This window comes from Podarcis bocagei, assembly GCF_964188305.1.
Source record: "Podarcis bocagei genome assembly, chromosome: 5".
Lineage (NCBI taxonomy): Eukaryota > Metazoa > Chordata > Lepidosauria > Squamata > Lacertidae > Podarcis > Podarcis bocagei.
The window spans coordinates 32,602,241-32,623,508 of NC_138129.1; the positions used below are offsets into that span (position 1 = coordinate 32,602,241).

General features: G+C 42.2%; 1 protein-coding gene across 4 annotated transcripts in view; it reads right to left on the minus strand.

The window, feature by feature from the left end:
* RALGAPB (Ral GTPase activating protein non-catalytic subunit beta) overlaps positions 1-21,268 on the minus strand; it is a 60,900-nt gene that overhangs the window by 32,249 nt on the left and 7,383 nt on the right. For all 4 annotated transcript variants that reach the window (XM_081195975.1, XM_081195974.1, XM_081195977.1 and 1 more), the window contains exons 2-9: positions 16,301-16,516; positions 14,706-14,908; positions 12,628-12,791; positions 11,078-11,264; positions 8,928-9,059; positions 7,657-7,835; positions 3,756-3,904; positions 3,169-3,385 (exon numbers count right to left, since the gene is read on the minus strand). In XM_081195975.1, coding sequence (XP_081052101.1) covers positions 3,169-3,385; positions 3,756-3,904; positions 7,657-7,835; positions 8,928-9,059; positions 11,078-11,264; positions 12,628-12,791; positions 14,706-14,908; positions 16,301-16,486 — 1,417 coding nt within the window. In that variant the 5' untranslated portion in view covers positions 16,487-16,516. The remainder of the gene's footprint in view (positions 1-3,168; positions 3,386-3,755; positions 3,905-7,656; positions 7,836-8,927; positions 9,060-11,077; positions 11,265-12,627; positions 12,792-14,705; positions 14,909-16,300; positions 16,517-21,268) is intronic.

The following is a 21,268-nucleotide window of genomic DNA, read 5'->3' on the forward strand; positions in this document are numbered from 1 at the left end:
TTTCTTCAAGGGTTCTGCAATCTGTAGCTGCTGTCAACAGGTACCTTCCATATTCTACTGTGGAGGTGTTTTGAATTGCCCTTCTACACCTGCTACAGCAAAAGACCAATGCTTCTTTTAAGCAACTGCTTGCTTTGCATTGGCTACAACTGCTTGTCTTCAGATGCAAGGGTTACAAAAAGACATCAACACCAGGGAATTTTTTTTCATCAATGCATGATTCATTTTCTAGTCTACTGCTGAAGGGTCAAATGACAAAGAATCCTTGAAGCAATTAAAATAAAATAAAATAAAATAAAATAGTGGCTACACTGAAGGGGGAAAGCTTATTCCAAATAGTACGTGATTATGCCAATGGGTAGACAGGTAACACTGCAAAGTGATGAAACACTCAAGTTTTCCACTACAATTCTGCAGGGGGGAAAGACACAAAACTCTCACTAGATCAAAATATTGGAACAAAGTAATGTTTCAATTATAAAGGGAGATGGCATGGACAAAGTCCAAAAGTGTGTGTGACCAAAGTATAGGAGTGGCTGTGGACAATTTTTTTAAATATATTATTATTATTATGGTCTTGGGAAGTTCTCCCCCCAAAATTGGCATTACAGAATCACAGCAGGGGACTGTGGAATTGGTCTGTTAATTTTTTTAAAAAAGCTTTTTTAATGGACAAATTTAGGGGGGCCTTGGAAGGTCACAAGTCTCCCTTTGGGCATCACAGCAGTATATACCCCTATGTTGTTGTTTTGTTTTAAATGAAGCCAGAAGTTTAGGAAGCCTCAGAAGGCAGTGGGTGAGCACTCTCATTGTTTGTTAGTTACAGATCTCATTCTTTCGAACAGGAAAGGGAGGAATGCTGGGTGTGCCCCCCCCCAAGTAAGAGGTGTGCTTCATATACACAGTCTAAATTTCTGTGCTTTTCTGATGGTTTTTAATGGCAGTTTGGGGTGAGAAGCCGGAGTAAAAGAGGTGACTGAAGCCATCTGTTGTCAACAAAATTGTGGCTCCCTGCAGGGATGAATGAGAGGTGATCCTTGTGCACTTTAAGAGTATATGACCAAGCTGCTAGGTACGATATGCACACTGTAGAAAAAAAATTATGCACTTTATTTACTAGCACTGCCATGTACCAACTACTGGAAATGTTCATCATTCTGGTTTATATGTTTTAACTTCCTGGTATCAATTTACTTGCTTTAATGATTTATAATTTATTCTATAATGAATTAAAAATATTATAATATCCGTATTATCAAGGTGAATCATTTGGGCTGTCATTTTTTTTTTGAAGTGAATTTGCATTTAAAGTATTACTGAATGATGTATTGATTTGGAGGTTTTTTGTTGCCATATTGTGAGCGGCCCTGGGCACATTTACAGTGGTGCCTCGCAAAACGAAAATAATCCGTTCCGCGAGTCTCTTCATCTAGCGGTTTTTTCGTCTTGCGAAGCAACCCTATTAGCGGCTTAGCGCTATTAGCGGTTTAGCGGATTAGCGGCTATTAAAGGCTTAGCGGCTTAGCAGCTTAGAAAAAGGGGGGAAAGCAAAAAAAATCGGAACACTCGCAAGACGTTTTCGTCTTGCGAAGCAAGCCCATAGGGAAATTCGTCTTGCAAAGCAGCTCAAAAACGGAAAACCCTTTCGTCTAGCGGGTTTTCCGTCTTGCGAGGTATTCGTCTTGCGGGGCACCACTGTATATGGAAAAGCGGCATACGAATTGAAACAAACAAATAATAAAGCATGGGGTCTACCACTGGACCAGAGCCCCTTATCTAAGAACTAAGGAGATACAAGACTACAAAGTGGAGATGAAGTAATGAAAAATGGCCAATACATAGAAAAGACAACATGGCTCTCAATACTCTTGTAAACATGCCTCCCTAAAGCCAGATTTCTCAATATAATCTGAGCACTGGGAAAGCAAACTAAAGTGATATTGGCTAATGCAATGCTGAGATTTGCACTCAATAATTGTTTTATATTTTCATCATAGGATCAAACACTTGCAAAAGCGTTTTATAACACTTTTAAATAAGCCTCAAGACCTCAAGAGAGAGAGAATAATAGATCAACATGTGAAATTTTAGAGATGTAATTTTTCTTTCAACCCAATAGTTAGTAATTCATAGTTGTATATGATTTCTATTAAATCTATATGGTTAAGCAGACAACTCTAGAGGATGTAATATGTGGTTTTGCTTTGATTTCTTAAAGGCTACTGAGTTGCCCTTGTGCAAGCTCTGTGGAATACTGGAATTCATTCTCCACAAAAGCTTCTTGGGTCTACACATGCCATTCACCAGGACAGACATATATTTTCTACACACGTGGGAACAGACAGGCTGTAAGATGTTAACGAAAGTTATGTAAACTAGCTAGACTTGAAACCCCACCTTTACCACTAGGTCCTTGCTATTATGAATTATCTTATTCAGATAGAACATTTCATGGCAGAGCAACAAGGAATTCAACTTTGGCATAATATGATCGTGATGACAAGCCTTTTTGTTTCCTGCAAAGAACCCCAACACAACACATTTGCTGCAATGAACTCATTTATCTCAGTTGGAGATCACCTGTCATGTGTCTAGGGATAGCTCCGAAAATGGAAATTAGGAAAACAATGAGAAAACAAAAAATGAAATAGGTGCAGTAGTTAGGGAGATTTGAAAGCTACAACTTACAGAACCCTTGAAGTTTAAGTATTTGACCAACCACTGGAATGCACATGCTTCACTGTGGGGCCATTTATGAAAACTAAACTAATTATCTCTCAAAAGTAAAGTTAAACAAAGACCAAATAATGCAGGCAGGTCCTGTTATGATGCTTGCCTGCCACCCCTGCTTTAAGTGATTCAAAGTATGGGAAGTTGTTCCCAAAGTGGTACTTTTTAATGCTTCCGTTGGCTTTTTTATATTCTTCAGGCTAACATGCGGGCAAATCTTAAATTTTGTTTCTGCAGTAACATTTGACCCAACTACAAATTAGCTACTTTAGCTCCTATATTATGTAGAAAAGCAAGAGGTTAACATGATATTGGACAACAGTTAATCATGCTGCTTTGTCAGATTTCTGTTTTGGTTAGCCAGAGAAGTTAATCTTGCAGGTAGGAAGTGCCAGCAAAGGAGGAAGGGAGTATACAGAATGGAAAGGCAATATTTACCAGTCATACTGCTGTCTCTGTTAATTCCATTATGAAGCTTACAGTGAACAAAGGCTGCATCAAATAGCCATGATCCAAAGAGGTTCAATATACTGTTGACTTTTGGCCTGTGGGGAGCAGGAAGCGGTCGAGGCTCAGAACTAGTCTGGTTTGGGCTAGATAGTGGAGAAGTGGAAGATGGCTGGTGTTGTACTTTGGAAGCATGAGCGGTGTTAGCCTATTGGAATGAGAGATGGAAATAATCCAATTAGAGAATAATTTTTGAAAAGTCATATACTCAGTCATGTCTGACAACACAATCTTCTCCTACATAAAGTACAGTGGTACCTCGGGTTACATACGCTTCAGGTTACAGACTCTGCTAACCCAGAAATAGTGCTTCAGGTTAAGAACTTTGCTTCAGGATAAGAACAGAAATCGGGCTCCAGCGGCGCAGCGGCAGCAGGAGGCCCCATTAGCTAAAGTGGTGCTTCAGGTTAAGAACAGTTTCAGGTTAAGATCAGGCAAATAATCTGGAACGAATTAAGTACTTAACCCGAGGTACCACTGTATATAAAATCATTGCTTTACTAAGTGTAAATACTCACTGTGCTGTTTTTCAGCATTGGCTTATTTACAGTTACAGCTCGATGCCTTCGGTTGTGAGGTGGAGTTGTGTTGACAGCTGTAGTCTGGGGCATGCTCAATCTATTTACTGGTGTGGGTGGAGCACTATCTGCCCGAGGCCTTGAAATACCTGAAAGAAAAAAGGTAATCTCAGCATTAAGTTCTTTTAAAATCCAACGCAGTGGGCATTTAAACAGCAAAGTAGTAACGCACACATACCCATTAATTCCTCCCATACCAGCACCAGTGTTAAAAAATATCTTGTTTTGAAATTAGTTTTAGTTAAGATTGGAAAGTGATCGAGGAAAGGATTTAGGTAACTACATACAAGACTGCTGCTTACCTTTCAAAAGAGAGCAACACGCACATTTGCACCTAAAAAGTGGGAAGAGAAAGAAGACCAACAGGAAGCAAAGAGGAACAAAGGCCGCCTGAAAGCCACTTTCTTTCCAGCCATGTTATTGCCACTGTCAGTTCATTTTGATCTAGCAGAAACAGGCTGCAGTTGATTTTTTTTTTAAAGGATAAATCTCTTTCCATTAAACTAAGATAGCTAAGAAATATAAGCTTAAGCCAAACGGTGGCTTAGTGCTATCAAGCAAGCATGCAGGTTCCTTGGGAGCAGACTACAACAGATTTGCTCCTCATCTAGTCTTGCTGCAAGTTTGGCTCAGTATGATGCCTAATCCAGGCTCGTAGCTTATCTCTCCCAGACAAGCCTCCAGCTTGAGTCAGGCATAATGTTAAGCCAAACCATAGCTTAGTGCTAACAAGCAAACATGTGCATTCCTGGAGCTTTGGTCCTGCTGCCACTGTGTTGCTGTGAACTAACACACAGTTTGGCTTAGCAGCTCTTTGTCTAAACCCTGTTCCTGGTTTGTCTGCCCCTAGTGGAAGCCCTGTTTTCAACCTTCTGCAATTGGCGCATCAAATGGCCGATTTCTACTTCTGAAAGATACTAACTGCTAGTGCACATTGTTTATAACGTTATTGTGTGCTACTCGGTAAAGAAGCATTTGTGCAACCGCTTGCACAAACATAAATCACTAGTGAAACAACACAAATACTAATTTCTTTTGTGCCACCATTACACTGGATATCTCATTTAATCCTTTGGAAAGCAAAATGACAGTAAAAACAATACTTATCTTTGAGAGGCAATTAGTTCAAACAGTTCTTTCACAATAATTAATAGGAAGGCAAATGCTGATCTTATTAATATTTTGGAGGCCCTCTACACATACAGGGAATGGTGACACAGATATTTGTAGAAGCAGAGATTAGTATAGAGGGTCCTGCAGTTTCATATCTCTCATTTTGGTGAATTCTCACGTATCACAGGCCCACTGACATTCCCCAAACCTATACTATCCTACACTCCCAGCTAAGTGTAAATAGCATTGCAACATTACATAACAAGGCCTCAGTGCTCTCTTGCATCTCCCTCTCAGGCAAATTATCCTCTTTGTTCTGTTTTCAACATTTCAGTATTACATCTGCATCAAGGTAAGCGCTATTCATGATGCACAAAGGACTCAGGTTAGTTAAATACCCACAGTTCTATAATATTTTCAGTTCACAAGTGCATGCTATTCATACAACAGTTCTTCACTGACAAGCAGAATATCAGAAAAAAAACCAACCTTAAGTAATGGATAATAAGAGGACAGAGGCAATTTACAAGTGTGTGATTGGCAGTACTCTTCCATCTGCCTTGGTACAATGATTAGCACAATTGAAAAGAAACTGTGCTACATTTCATAAACAAAGAAGCAGTATTCTGTTATGAGGAACAATTCATCCAAGAATTCAGACTTTGTTATTAAAAATTTAAAAAAATTAAATGGCCATGTTAATATGAATTATACGGTTTCCTCATAATTAAGAAGAAGCGCTCTCTCTCATACTGCAACAGGCTTTAAACAGCATTCCTCAAAGTAGAAGGACCGCACTGTTCAGTTTACTGTACTTTTCTTAAAGAGTCCACCTTCTCCAGCAGCTGGAAGAGGAGGACAGGACAGAGAACAAAGAAAGAGCTTCGAGTGAGGGGGGAGGGCTTTTTCTATCTGTGGACCCTCTGGAAAACTCAACAAGGCCTGCTATACCTGGAACGGGGTGTGGAGCATGCAGCGGATGGGACACAGCTGTGGGCATCCACCTTGGGCCTGCCCATAAAGAGCAAGTCTAGAATAAGAGACTAGGGCGTTGTTCACTGTTTCCAAGAACTCTTCTCATTGTGAGACTTTTGTGGGTAAGCTGAGAATTTGTTTGGACCCTAGGTGAGAACCTGGAGGCTGAGAGGGAGGGTGTGTTAGGAAGGAAAGGAACCAATATTGATTTACATATATATATTATTAACTTTATATTAATGTAACATTTTTATATGTAACTGTGTATTTTTGTAGTATTTTAAGTTGTCAGTTGTTGCTTAAGTTTTTTGTACACCACTTATAGATATATTTTAATATATTTAGCAGTATAAAAATTAAATAATCAGTTCTCCATAATCCAATATCCATCAGCCCAGCTTCAAGACAGAGATCATTTCATCACGGCTGTGTCATAAATATGCATATAGACAAATCTCAGTAGAAAGGTTGGGTGGTATCCAATGCACACGTTCCATTAGCACAAGGATTTATGCAACAGACTTCCCCCACCCGCTGCCCCCAGGTTGTCTCCAAATCTACACAAAATGCTTGCATTAACAGAGTGACTTACTTAGCACTACATTGGATTCAACCCCTTAATTGCAAGACCTCACATATTTAATCATGGGCAAGGTATTAAAGTTACATTTTTAAAATAGCACATGTCTGCTTGTTACAGTGAGAGAGACTTATACCACATTGCAAGAGATACTAACAATTTGGGTGGTGGTTATTTTTTAAACGACCAATCTACTGTTCATATTTAAAATGCGTAACCCATAATGCTGCAACCAAGCAGATTTTTTTGTTGCAAGAGCATCTGTATGCCAACCACTTTTTAAAACAGAACTAGAAACTTTTGAAGCATTGTCTTTAAGAAGCACCACATCAATTTAACAGAAAACTTCTATCATGACAGAATACTGCAGCTTTCCAGGATTTGATGCAAACCCCAACCACTGTTAAAATCATCACCCCTGCCCCCAGATTCTTGTCACCCAGGAGAGTCCAACAAGTTTTAATACCATATCTGGGTAATCTTTCACACCCACTGGTTGTAAAGACAGCAACTCCTGGAGAAAAAAGAAATTATATTGCTACTATATTATGTACTGCAATGGAAACATTTCCATAAAGCAGTTTTTCAGGAAAATGAATATTTAGTAAAAGCATTTATGGTTTCACAAGAATAGGCAGTTTTAATTAACACCAAACACAACTGCTGAGAAACTCCTGAGAATGAAATTCTATTGGAGGTAACAAGTTGAAATCATGACAAGTTTTAAGGCATCTAGCTGAACATATTATCAATTACTTTTCAGTACCTCTAAACTAGATATGGGAGCCCTATTTAGGAATTAGTTTTGCTGGGGACCACTCCAAAAAGGGAATAGGGGAGGTTGCAGATCAAACTCCAATATCTTGTTGCAAGGGCCTCATTGCCCCCAAAGCTGTTCATCCAAACCTATTTTGTGATTGTGGGGTTGGATAGGTGAGAGGGGCAGATGCTACCAGAACTGGGAGCTCAATTTGGTCCAGAAGTCACTGGTTCCCAACTGATGAAAATAGAATACAGTTGCTGCACAGATGACAAGGAGAAAATAATGATTAACACAAACAGCCCCGCAGACAAACATCTGAAATATTAGGTGTACCAATACAAAGTATTAACTATTTGAGTTGCTTACAAAAGCCAAGTAACATCCTATAAATTAAGAGTAGAAAATGTTACCTAAAAATGCATCCACTAAGCAACTGATCCCACGCATAGCACGAAAGAATATTTGAGGCAGATGTTTAAGGCAGGGATACTGATTCAATTCCTGAGCCATTCCACTCACATTCAGGAACTGTTCCTGAAATTTGGGGGTTGAGCTTATAATTGCTGGATTACTCAAATCCACAGGATTACTACAAGGGAGAGAAAAGACTCTGTTTAATCATAACACATTTGTAAAAAGTAAAATACACTAAATATTGAAATTTTAAAATGTTCTTTTTTTTAAAAAAAAGCTCTGCTAAGAGTTAGAGATGTCGAAAAACAAGTAGCCTTTATAAGATTAAACCTACCAATTAAAAGATTGACAAATCACTGTACTATGTTTGCCACTTTTGAATATTTCACAAGTATCCACTTCCTATTATTATTTAGCTACCTTCTCTCACACTACTTTTCAAAGGTGCTTTAACTTTTATGGAAGTTTTAAGAAGTTGACAGCATCTGTTTATAAGAACAGTGATCAACTACACCCAGCAAACAGCAGTTACCCTGGGGCACATGATCTTTGCCTCCAGCTGAGGAGTATGAAATGAGACAGTATTGCAAGACCCCATGCAACTGAAGAGACAAGGAAGCACTAAGGTACATCAAAATAGGCTACTCGGTGTGCGTAGCTGCTAAATATCTGAAGGGAACAAAAATGGAGGGCATACAGAATTGCAAACGAAAAGTATTTGAAGCCATGAGTGAAATGTTGAACGGCAAAACTATACATGGTGTTCAGGAGAATAGTTGAAGACAAACAAGTATCAGGTACTAAATTCCAAAATGACTATACAGTGGTACCTCTGGTTGCAAACGGGATCCGTTCCAGAGCTCCGGTCACATCCCGAGGAATTCGCAACCGGAGGTCCTGCTTCTGCGCATGGCGCGGTTTAGCGCTTTTGCACATGCGCGTGGGACGAAAACCAGAAAACACTTCTGGGTTTGCCATGTACGTATCCCAAAGGATACGTAACCGGAGGTGAATGCAAGTAGAGGTACTAATGTATCTCTATCACATGCAAGCTAGAGAGAAAGATCTAGGAACTTATCCTACTATGAGTTGGATCTTGTCACAGGCACCTGTGACAAGATCTGCCACAATATTATACACCTCTTCCACAACTAGGGCATCTGATTTCAATAAACCACACCCCCAAGAGGACTCATTCACATATATAACATATCAAATTTTGATAAATACGCTAGCAACATTGCATGCTTTTTGTTATATACAGTACCTCAGCATATGTAAAAAGCGAAACCAAGTCTGGGCAACACACTCATTATCCATTTCAGGAGGAATCAGACTGGCATCTTCATCAGGGATTTTAAAAGGTGGGAACGACGGCCCGTATGTAAAACGTAGCAATCTGGAGGAAAAGTCAGACTATCGGTGAGTTTGTGGTTCTGCATGATTTCACTCTGCATAATTATAAATGATGCATCCATATTTCATTGGAGGTATCTGCTTCCCTCTCACTATGGTGAAGCATGGGGCTTCCTCCAGGTTAGAATCCACCTCACTGGTGGAGGCCAGTGGAGAGAAGCCCATGTGTCATCCTAAACCATTCCCTAACCATCAACATGAGATATTACAATTGTGCTCTTTCTATCATTTTTGACATGTGGTTTGCCCAGAAAGTATGCCATTTTCAACCTAATAAAGAGTTGAATTAATGCTGCAGTTCCCGTATCAAAAAAAAAAAAAAGCTAACTCCAGATACAAATAGGGACAACAGAGAAACCAAAATATGTGCAAAGAAGTGTTTTGTGCAAGGGAGACACAGAGCTTGCCATTTACTACATACAAAAGAGACAAGAAAAAGCTATACCAGAAACAAATACTGTCTGGTTATGTCAGTTGTCAAAGAGTTCACACTTTGGATCAGGATGTTAAACAGAAACAAAGGAGAACAAAAATGTTGAGAGTGTTCTCTCAGCCACTGCCTTTCATTAAAATAATATCAGATAGATTAGGTCTATTTCAGGTCTTCCTTAAAAATAAAAATAAAAACGCACACTGCAAAGAGCCCCTTCTCTCCACCTCAGTTCACTGACCAACAATGATATGCATTCCAGGCTGGACAGGACACTGATGCCAAGCTCTCATTGAGCTGGTAATCCCGAGTCAGAATGCAGGCTTCTCCCTGACATGTCAATATACTATGTGCAGGCATTCTTTTTAAATATATGGTGGAGCATTCCATCATAGGAGCTCTGACCTATACAGTGGTGCCTCGCAAGACGAAATTAATTCGTTCCGCAAGTCTCTTCGTCTTGCGGTTTTTTCGTCTTGCGATGCACGGTTTCCCATAGGAATGCATTGAAAATCAATTAATGCGTTCCTAGGGAAACCGCCTTCAGACCAGGTCCGGGGACAGACAAAGACTTTCGCCCCCCGCCCGCCTTGGGAAGGTGTTCCCACCCCCCCGCCCGGCTTCGCAGCAGCGCTACGAAGCCCGGCGGCTGGGGCAGGTGCTCCCGCCCCCCCACCCCGCTTCGGAGCAGCGTTCCGAAGCGGGGTGGCTGGGGCAGGTGTTCCCACCCCCCGCCCGGCTTCGCAGCAGCGCTACGAAGCCCGGCGGCTGGGGCAGGTGCTCCCGCCCCCCACCCCGCTTCGGAGCAGCGTTCCGAAGCGGGGTGGCTGGGGCAGGTGTTCCCACCCCCCCGCCCGGCTTCGGAGCACGGGGAGATCGCTTCTCCCCACCGCCCCTTGCTTCAAAAGAGGTCCGGGGGCAGCGGGAGCGCTTCCCGCTGCCCCCGGACCTCTTTTGAAGCAAGGGGCGGTGGGGAGAAGCGATCTCCCCGCAACCGCTTGCTTCAAAAGAGGTCCGGGGGCAGCGACTTTTTCGTCTCGCGAGGCGTTCGTCTTGCGGGGTACCACTGTATTTTTGAAATACAGTCATACCTCTGCGAACGTCCGCCCCCTCGATCGTCCATTTCGGTGGATGTCCGCAGCAAACCCAGACATACTGGAACGGGTTACTTCTGGGTTTGCTGCTTTGTGCATGCGCAGAAGCGCAAAACTACTCCATGCGCAGAGCGATGCTCTGCTGAGCGTCTCTTTCGTCGAGCGTCCGGGGCTCCGGAATGGATCCCGAATGCTCGATGAGGTGCCACTATATTACTTCCCAGGCACAGGTTTTTGCCTCCTCAGTAAGTACTAGGTCCAAGAACAAGGTTTAAAACTTATTTTTAATACATGGGGCACAGTCAAGTGTGGTACCTGAGAGTGAAAAGCAGTCCCCCTTTTCTGTAGCAAAATGATGGATTTTTGAGGGTGAAGGGAGAGATTCTACTAAAACACACTACATAAAAATGGAAATAACTACATTGGTGTACAGTGGCAGGCTGACGTATGAAAAAAAGGCAATAGGTTTTCAGCTACCTGGCTGTAAGGGCGCAGATTACTTTGCTCCATTGCTCCACCACGGCAGAATGATGCCTCCAGTTTGCTACCATCTCTTTGGCAGTTTTCCAATAAGGTGGTGTGGGGAAGCACCGGGAACAGGCTAGTAACCAGACTTCAAACAGCACACCAATCAGCTTCTCTGCCAAATTCTCAGCAATACCGCCTACAAAAGAAATAAAACAGAGAAAAGGACTAAAAAAAATACCTGTGGGGTTTCTTTTTATCATCACTGAAGAAGGAATTTCCAAATATTCCTTGGAGAAAAACAGCAATCGGATATTGGGGGATCTTATCAAAATAAGCTGAGCTGATGTGCAAAGTGTGAAATTATTTGAATGGAAAAGTAAAGTTAAAATTATCTTGGGTTTGTAGACTTTCCATGATTAAAAAGAATAATTACCTCAAATCCTATTCCTATTTTTAAATATTAATCTAAAATAAGTAATTCACGTATTATTAGATGGCAAAAGTTAACACAGCTAAAGATCTATCATAGAGAACATCAAGAACACTCTAGAATGTTCATGCACTTAAAAATGTAAGAATTTCAAATTTAAGAATTGGGAGACAGGAAAGAACAATCTAACCAGATGAAATATGGGAATGGATGTGGGGGGAAATATCCTATCTTAATTTATGCATGAATTCCAAAACAATGCAGCACTGGTATGCAGTATATGGCAGCCTTAATTTATGCCTGAAGATTGCAAACTTATTAGAAAACAGTAACAAGTGGATGCATCTACAGCCAGGGCAGTTTCTCAGCTTCTCAGTGGTAGGGCTCTTGCTGGACAAGACAGAAGTTGCAGCCACCAGCCTCCTGCCTGTCAAGCCCTGTGCCTCTTCTCTCCCAGCAAGCCCTTTCTGCCTTTTCTCAAGAGAAAGCAGGCAGAGAGGCAGTATGCCAGGCCTGTGCACTGTTGTTTGAAGGCATCTTGAGTAGCTTTTAGGCTACATTCAACTTAGCAGAAAGAGGGATTTTTTGCTCGTTAGACTCTGAATGGCCAAGGCTCTCCAGGTGCCTTGGCTATGAAGCTAGCAAACAACCTTCATCTTTCCTCCTATTTTTGGAGTTGGGGAAGAGCACTGCACAGCTGATGGCACAAGCTCTGCCTGCTACTTCAGCTTCACCATTACAAGAAAAGATGGCTGCTTGCCAGAGGGCGGCTCCACTCCCCATGACAGTGTTGAAGCCTAGAAATCACTGCCTAGCCCTAGAGCATCTCTGAATGAATAAACGAGAGGTAGTAAAAGGGCCTTAGCAACAACATGTCAGTAAAAGCGGCATCTGCTTCAAATGGGAATAGAAATGGAAGTATCATTCAATTCCTGTAGCAATTCCAAATTAAGAAATTAAACAGAATCAGAATTGGACAATAATTATTTCAACACCATTCATTTCATGACAATAGTCCCTCTAAATTTTGAATGGTAGGAAAGAAAAAAAGATAAGGCTCTTAAATTGTCACACTCGGGCCAAAGCCACACACTATAAACAGTTATGGGGAAAAGGTAAAGACCCAAACCTTGCACTGTTGGAGCTGCCAGCAGAATATCATTAATTTGTAGTAGAAACAATAATAAAACCTCCCATGTTTCTCTAGACATAGTGCTTGACTCACGAGCCAATTTCTGGACAGCTTTCAAAACTTGCAGACATAGTTTAATCTGACTGGTACCCTGATCCTGCCTGTAGAAGAAGAAAAACATCACTTACGCCTGCATAAACAGAGTACTTTCCCCCCGCCAAAAATAAATTAGACAAGAGATTGGAGGCATTCTTACAACAGATGTTTTGCACCTCTAATAAGAATTGTTTTTAAAATGAAGCTGGAGCTAAACTATCTTCACGAAATCTTAGAAAAGCCACTCATCTTCAGAAGATTTGCAAAACATCTAAATTCACAATAGACCAGGATAGTTTGTAATCCACCAGGCTGAACACAAACTACCAATCTCACATAGTGGGCCTAACAGGAGAACAATAAATCTCCTGTTTTCACTGTCCAGGACAGGCAGGAGCTCCTGAGCTCCTGTGGGCCAGAATACACGAGTGTTGGTTTGCATTAGGCTTGTTCAGGCTTGAGTTGAGATAGCCTTATTGCAAATATAGTAAATTGCATCAGATGAAGTGGAGCCCAAAGGGCAGCAAAATCTAAGTAAATGAATTGTGATGTTTGCATGCCAATATGAAAGCTGCCTGCAGCTTGTTTGCTCTTTGGTGGCCAGTGGCCACCAGACTTCACTGGAGACAAGAGGCAATGGATTGCCCTGACATTCACTCCTTCCCTACAGGGAAAACTGAATGGCAAACAGATTCTTGTTCTGCTTCTTGTTCAAGCCACTAGGCAGCCCTAGGTATTCTAACTGCCATGCAGTCTGTACAGAAGACACCGAAAATGCAGGGTCTGTGCTTCTGCATACCACAAGTCAGGAGCGTCAGGAGTGCTCTGATGGTGTTTCCTGCTTGGCAGGGGGTTGGACTCGATGGCCCTTGTGGTCTATTCCAACTCTATGATTCTATGATTCTATGATTCTAAGTACATCTGTGCATTCATACTGTTCACATGACAATGGCATTCAAATTGCCTAATGCTCAGGACAGAGATTAATCCACATACTTAAAGGAGAAAGGCTATAAAAACCCACTTCCCTCCATCCTTACAGTGTACCCAAATTAATGTACATGACCACTATACAGTGGTGCCTCGCAAGACGAAATTAATTCGTTCCGCGAGTTTTGTCGTCTTGCGATTTTCTTCGTCTTGCGAAGCACGGTGTCGGGAAAGTTTTGGAAAAGCTTCAAAAATCACCAAAGTCTTTAAAAACCTCAAAAAAGGCTACCACACTGCGTTCTGTATTAAAGGTGTTAAGAAAAAGGAAACAAACTTGCAAGACGTTTCCGTCTTGCGAAGCAAGCCCATAGGGAAAATCGTCTTGCGAAGCAGCTCAAAAAACAAAAAACCCTTTCGTCTAGCGAGTTTTTTGTCTTGCGAGGCATTCGTCTTGCGAGGTACCACTGTATTTGACAGTAACAAAATATTGTTGTTGATAAACTATTTTTCAGGGACTGTTCCCAATACTGTACTTCAAAATATGTAGGGTATAGATTTTTAGAATAAATATTTTACATTCTCAGACAGCTTTCTTTTCTCTGTTTGTGGATTCCTGCTGCAGTAGACATACATTTTGCTTTTTTGTTGCTCAGCAAATTTAAATGTTAACAAAAAGGAAAGACAAATAAGCTTCAACTTCAATTAGCACAAAATCCAGCAACAGAGATATGCACATATAAAATTTGGATAATTTCAGAATGAACTTTTTATTCCAGTTTTGACATCTTCACCAGAGAGAGCATGCACCCTCTCAAATCCTTTCCCCCCTCTTTTTTTGCAGCTGCAAATTATGGACATATGCATTCTTAAATACACAAGTGTTAAAATCCAACCTCCAAAACAGTAGCTTATGGGGTCTTTTACCCTCCATGTTAATACAACAACAATTCTTTTAACTACATTTCTAAATGAATGTCTGCTGGTTACTATTACACTTGGCTTGTAATCATGTTGCCTACATGAACTAATTCACTCTCCACTGTTCTCACCTTGGTACAAATAGATTTTGTAGATGTTTGAGAATGCTCTGAATATAAAGGTTTGGTTCTTTAATAACAGGTAGAGGAATTGAGTCCTTAGGAAAGACCAGAGCCATTATCCAGTCTGTATACACATCAACACAGTGCTTTACAGTATCACCGTCTAAAGGGAGGGTCAGTCCGTAACAAACTACCTCCATGGTCCATTTTACCTAAGAGAAGAAGAAGTGGAAAGTTACATGACCATATTTTTTAATGTTTCCCCATTTGGTAGACTCTTCCAAATGAAAACCGGCACCACAGCATAGCACTGTTAGCATGAGATATACAAAGGATACACAGTAAGAGATAACAGAAAATTCATCCTCTAACAACTGTATTATTTTAAATCTGGAAATACCATAGCATGTAGGCCTGGATTCTAAGATCCACCTGACTTTGGATCTTACACATGTCTACTCAGGAGTAAATCCCACTCAGCTGAAGGGGGCTCACAGTTAAGTGGGTACAGGATTGTAGCCTAAATGGAAGTTTCCTGTACCCTCTCACCCCACATACACTTGAAGACCTCAAAGAGCCTCTCAAGAAGGTAGAACTCTCCCAAATAACATGAGATGGGAGTCTGCTGGGAGAATCACCCAATATCAGGTAGATTCCGTTAACTTCCTTAAGTTAAGTTACCTTGACATTCAAGCCAGGTTGCTCATCACACTTTGCGTTGTGCGAGAGATAAGGTGCTTGTACACAGGGTTGCTGAGCCAATCTAGTTATCAGATATACTTTTATGTCACTTTTTATGGTTAAACACTCACAGGACGAATTCCAACATATCAAATATAATGAGCACTACATCTAACTGGGGGACGCGGGTGGTGCTGTGGGTAAAACCTCAGCGCCTAGGGCTTGCCGATCGCATGGTCGGCGGTTCGAATCCCCGCGGCGGGGTGAGCTCCCGTCTTTCGGTCCCAGCTCCTGCCCACCTAGCAGTTCGAAAGCACCCTTAAGTGCAAGTAGATAAATAGGTGCTGCTTTATAGCGGGAAGGTAAACGGCGTTCCGTGTGCTGCGCTGGCTCGCCAGAGCAGCTTCGTCACACTGGCCACGTGACCCGGAAGTGTCTTTGGACGGCGCCGGCTCCCGGCCTCTAGAGTGAGATGAGCGCACAACCCTAGAGTCTGACAAGACTGGCCCATACGGGCAGGGGTACCTTTACCTTTCCATCTAACTAAATTACTGCCATGCAGCACAGCTTGCAAACCTGTGGTCCTTCAGATGGTGTTGGACTCCCTTCAGTACCAGCCAGTATGGCCAACGGCCAGGGATACAAAAGTAGTCCAGCAACCTCTGGAAAGACACAGGTTCCCCATCCCTACTATAAAAGAACAGTGCAATTAACAATAAAATACCAACAAACACAGCCATATAAGCAACACACAGTCTTACAAAAGAAAGAAAAAAGCTTTAAAATTATTTCAGCACCGAATCAAACCAGAACATCATAGAAACTATAAATGAGAAGGTTGTTCTAAACAAATGGGTCTTTATAACCCTCTTAAATGCCTGTAATGATGAGACTATATGTACTTCAACTGGGGAACTACTCACCTCTTTGTCTGTTTTCAGTAAACTCTCACTGCCAGCTGCCGATGGAGCATTTAAGACTTGGCCAAGGGGACGCACAACAGCATTTGCCACTTCTCTCCCCACATTGTCAGGATAGCTGTGAAGTACACTGGTGTGACCCTTATCATTTTGAAGTACAAGATGTAGGGACCTCCACTCTGAGTACATAATGCCTCTATACTGCAGAGTAGACTGTACCTGGAAGGGGGGAAAGGAGAAAACAGACTTAAAATTCATTTTAATTGATATTACTTTGGTTACAAAGGACACTGTTTTCACAAAATATAGCCATGCATATTTCAAACACTTGGCACTAAGAAGTGCAACCCTTAGCCCAATGAAACGTTTAGTTTTTCTTGTGCAGATGCGTATCCTGCAGTACAGAAGTTGCTGTTATTTTGCCACCCCTTGAACTTTTATCAGCTGACATAACTCTTCCGCTCACCATGGTTTATTATTCAGTTTGCTTTAGCTGGAAAGCAGAACCAGCAAGCCTCTCTGACACTTAAGGATGTGCTTTTAATAGTTACTTTCCATTTTTATCCAGATTGTAACTTTGGTTCCTATTATGGCCAACTGGAACTGGAAACAGTTCATGCAACTGACAACACTGGAGTGCAATAATATTATTGTAGTGCCAGAGTATACTGGCACTTCTTTCTCAACTATCGCTCAGACCAACAAAGAGCCACCTCTCATGAACTGACTAATACACAGAAGCTGCTTGAAACCTCTTCCGTGCAGAAAGCAATGCACTTCCACAAGCTTGCCATGGTGATTGGGTCTCATCACACATTTTAGCTTCACATTACTGAAAAATATTCAGAAGAGGGAGCACAGAAAAAGGAAGAAGTTGAACCTCAAAGAGACAGCAGTGCACCATGTATCCCACGGAGGCAACTCCAAGCACCCCACATGAAATAAGTGCATGCTAGGGAGCAGGCTAGGGTTAGGAGATAGACTTCATTCTGTATGTTAAGTCAGTATTGCACTTGGGGAGGCAGTTGCACATAACCTGCCACATTTACCTTGGTTCTTCTCCCCCTTGCTGCTGCCCTGGGTTTCCGCCTTCTAGCCACAAAGGCCTATACTGTACAAGTAAACCCTTCTCAAAAGCTAGAAGGTGCACCCATTTTAGTTGCCCACAGTGAAGTAACTTCAGAGAGACTATATGGGAAGATGCAGTTGCTGCCATATTGAGACATGAATGAAGGCTCTTTTCTGCTGTTTTCAGTCTACATATGTCATTTGAGTATTTCAGTTGAGAGGGGTTGTGGTTATTTTTGCTTTTGATGTGGTTTGCTATATACCGTTAGCCCCTTTAAGCCATCTCTATTGGACCGGGAAAATGAAATAGAAATTTTAGTATAATGTAGATATAGAAGTGCATTGTAAACCACCCTGGAATATTTATGAGGTGTGGTATATAAATGCCATAAATAAATAAATAAAGAGCTGCTTTGTTTTGGCTTTAAGCCTTAGAAGAAACACTAGTTAATAGTTCAGGGAAGCTATTAAAATGGGATAATATGGCAGTGAATTTGCTGTATACAGACAATGCTGGAATAAAGGCACATTGTTTCTAATAAGAGTGCTGCATATAAAAGCTATAATGCATGTGTAGCATGGCCTACACCAGGGTCCTTAAACTACAGCCCGCCAGGGTCCTAAATCCGGCCCGCCCGGCCATTGCAGAACCCGCCATGAAGCTGTTGAGGAGACTTAACGTGCTTTGGAGAGCTTGAACCATTGTGCCCTTAAGCAGAGCAGGCGGGAAGGAACGAGGCGGGTCAGAATTTCCCCCTCCTGGCCTTGCCTTCTGGCCTGTCTCTCCCCAAGTATATCCGCCTCCCTCGATCCCAGCCACTATGCTGCTTGCTTGTGCCCTGAGCTCCATCACCCTCTCCGCTGTGGCATGCCACCCAATCCAGCCCCGGCCGCTGTTGTCCTTGCAGTCCAGCTCAGTGGCTCCAGCTGCCGCCTCCTCTGGGCAGGCTCGCCCTCTGTCTCCTGCGCCTGCGGTGGCCTCCACACTGGTGGTGAGCTACGCACGGAGGGGGAAGAAGGTCGCTTGCAAGGAACGCAGGGCTCTGGCGCTTACTCATGAGGAAGCCCCCCTTGGGGCCACTGGGGATTATGTCCAAGGAAAAAGATGGCCACCATCATTCTAGCGAGTTTTTGTCCTGGGAAAAGTGCTCGGGGGCTGGGCTGTGATCCAAGGTGCGCTTCCCCTCTCGGCATCAGGTTGCTCGCGAGTAAACGTCTGCCTGCCATCTAAGAGGAGCCCAGACGGAGGCAGGCTTTGAAAAAAAAAAAAATGGGTATGGGTTCATCCGAATCCCGCCCCCCCCCAAAGCGGGACTGAGCAGTTACTGAATTTCCATCCCACATTTTTTCTCCCAGAGCTCAAGGTCTGTGGTTTTTGCCCTCCGCATTTATTCCTCGCAACTCCCAATGAGATGCAATCAAATCAAGCAGCCCCACTAATTTCGATGCATCTCTCCCCTCTGAGACATTTCTTAATCTCAGGAACCATGCACTCAAAATTGCAACCATCTTTGGCAGCACCTATGTCTGTGAACAGACTTTTTCCCAAATGAAACATCTGAAATCTCCAACCAGATCCAGACTAACTGATGAACACTTGCATCACTTGCTACGACTAGCAGTGACAAATATGGAACCAGATATTGACCATCTCATTAGCCAAAACCAGACCCATACTTCCCATTGAAATACTTATAAGTTTATGATTCAAGTAGGTAGCCGTGTTGGTCTGACACAGTCAAAATAAAAAAATAAAAAAATATATTTTTTAATTTTTATAAGTTTGTGTTGATTAAAATCATTCTTCCTTTTAAATATTGTAATTTTTTCCTATTTTTTGTGCACTACAAATAAAATATGTGCAGTGTGCATAGGAATTCGTTCATATATTTTTCAAACTATAGGCCAGCCCCCAACAGTGTCTGAGGGACAGTGAACAAGCCCTCTGTTTAAAAAGTTTGAGGATCCTGGCCTACACTATGCTAGACATGGTCTATGCAATGATCAGCAGAACCTCATGAATGATGCATTGTATCCATGGAAAATGTAGAACAGTGACCAAATGTATGACAGTAGGTTATATACCTGGAACTTCACAAACAGCTCATCTTGCGTTTCACGTGCTTATGCAAAAGGATACCTCTGTGATTCTGGTAGTTGAGTAGCGTGTACACATGCTACATTAAGAAAGCCTGTCTCAAAAACTACTAATAAGCTGTGTCCCTTCAGTGCCAGTCACTATGTTGACATAAAACTGGTTAACTTCTAAAAATGGAAGTGGCAGAACTCAGGAATCCTTGGAACTTGCATCTTCCGATCTGGAAGCGCCAGCCCCTAATCCCAAGTGTATCTAAGCCTGCTCACTATGCTTGGCCATGTATATTAGAGAAAGAAACATATCAGAAGTACTACTTCCCCTACAAGTCTAAAAGAAAAATCTGCAGTAGTGAAATAGATTTTCTTCTTCTCTTGAATAGATGTCTATCTTCCACTCAGCACCAAAAGGAAAGAGTTGGCAGAAAGTGGCCTTTCAAACAGGACTGCCATAAAATTGGGAGATGTATATAAATAACATTTATCCAAAGGGGTGGGGGGAAGCTGAACTAAAACCCTTTAGCAGTATAACCTCCTCCCACAAATCTATTCTTTCACCTTTGTCACAAACAGAGAAAGTACTGTACTCAGAACAAAGCTGATACATTCAGAAGGATATCCTCCACTCCCACACACTTCCTAAGGAATCAACTTTTATTTCCTGGACAAGAAAATGGCTTACAGCCAGAAATTTCCTGTGTGGAAGAATAGGAAACGGTCACATGCTTGCCACTTCTCTGTCAGAAGGACTGTACATTAGGATGGTAGACATTCCAACTAGTTCAGGATAATGAAGTATAAAATGCCGCCTTCTGACAAGGAGAGAGCAGTCCCACCTCCAGCGGATCACTAAGGAGCAGGAGTAGACTTAGAGCAAGAATATTCATTTGGTCCAGGGTGGGGGAGGAAATTAAGACATTTACCGGGGGGGGGGCGGGTTGTTAAAAAAAAAGTTTCTTCTGCTTTGTACTTGCTGTCCTACTTGCAACCACTTCTTTTGGTTTTCATATGTATTTCTCAGATGAGAGGAGTCAGTTGTAGACAGGAGAGCTAAGCCTGTCATCACCTTCTCTCTTTGAAGCCAGCTACTGTGATCCTTGAGTCTACAGTTGCCTCATTCTTCTCCACTCCCACTCTTATTCTTAGCAACTTCAATATCCATATTGACTCACATTCTGAATCTTGTTCAGCACTTCCTCACACAAGTTCTTTTGCTTTCACCCACTCTTCTATACACCAATTTATTTTGCGTTGGCAAAACAAGACTATAGTCTGCCTAGTCTTTTGTTTTTAATGTCTGCTAGTCCCCAAGTCAGTTTACCAGTGGCACAGAATGAAATGCCACTCCACCAGCCACCATTGAGCCAAGTGCTCCATAAACCGTATAGTGCTCAGACATTTCCTAAGAACTCCAATCTGCTCAGACCAATGGTGGCTAGAGGAAAGGAGCTTTGTTCAGCATCATTACCAATGGTAAACTGGGTTGGGAGCTGGAGGGTAGCATCACAGTGCTGGGCAGGGCAGAGTGGTTTAAACCTCTCCGCCCAGCTGAGCACCACAATGGGAAATAAAATACTCCATGCTTCTCTGTTGATCTTCACAGATCAGCTGAGCTGCAGGAAGGCAGAGGCTATGCAGTGTGATCATGGCATCTTTGGTCTAAACCAGTGTTTCCCAACCTTTTTTGGGCAAAGGCACACTTGTTTGATGAAAAAAATCTCGAGGCACACCACCATTACAGCCCAGTGACGTCAGCGCGCAGCGTCACGCCGGGAGGGATGCACGAAAGTGTAAGTTTCAATTTTTTTC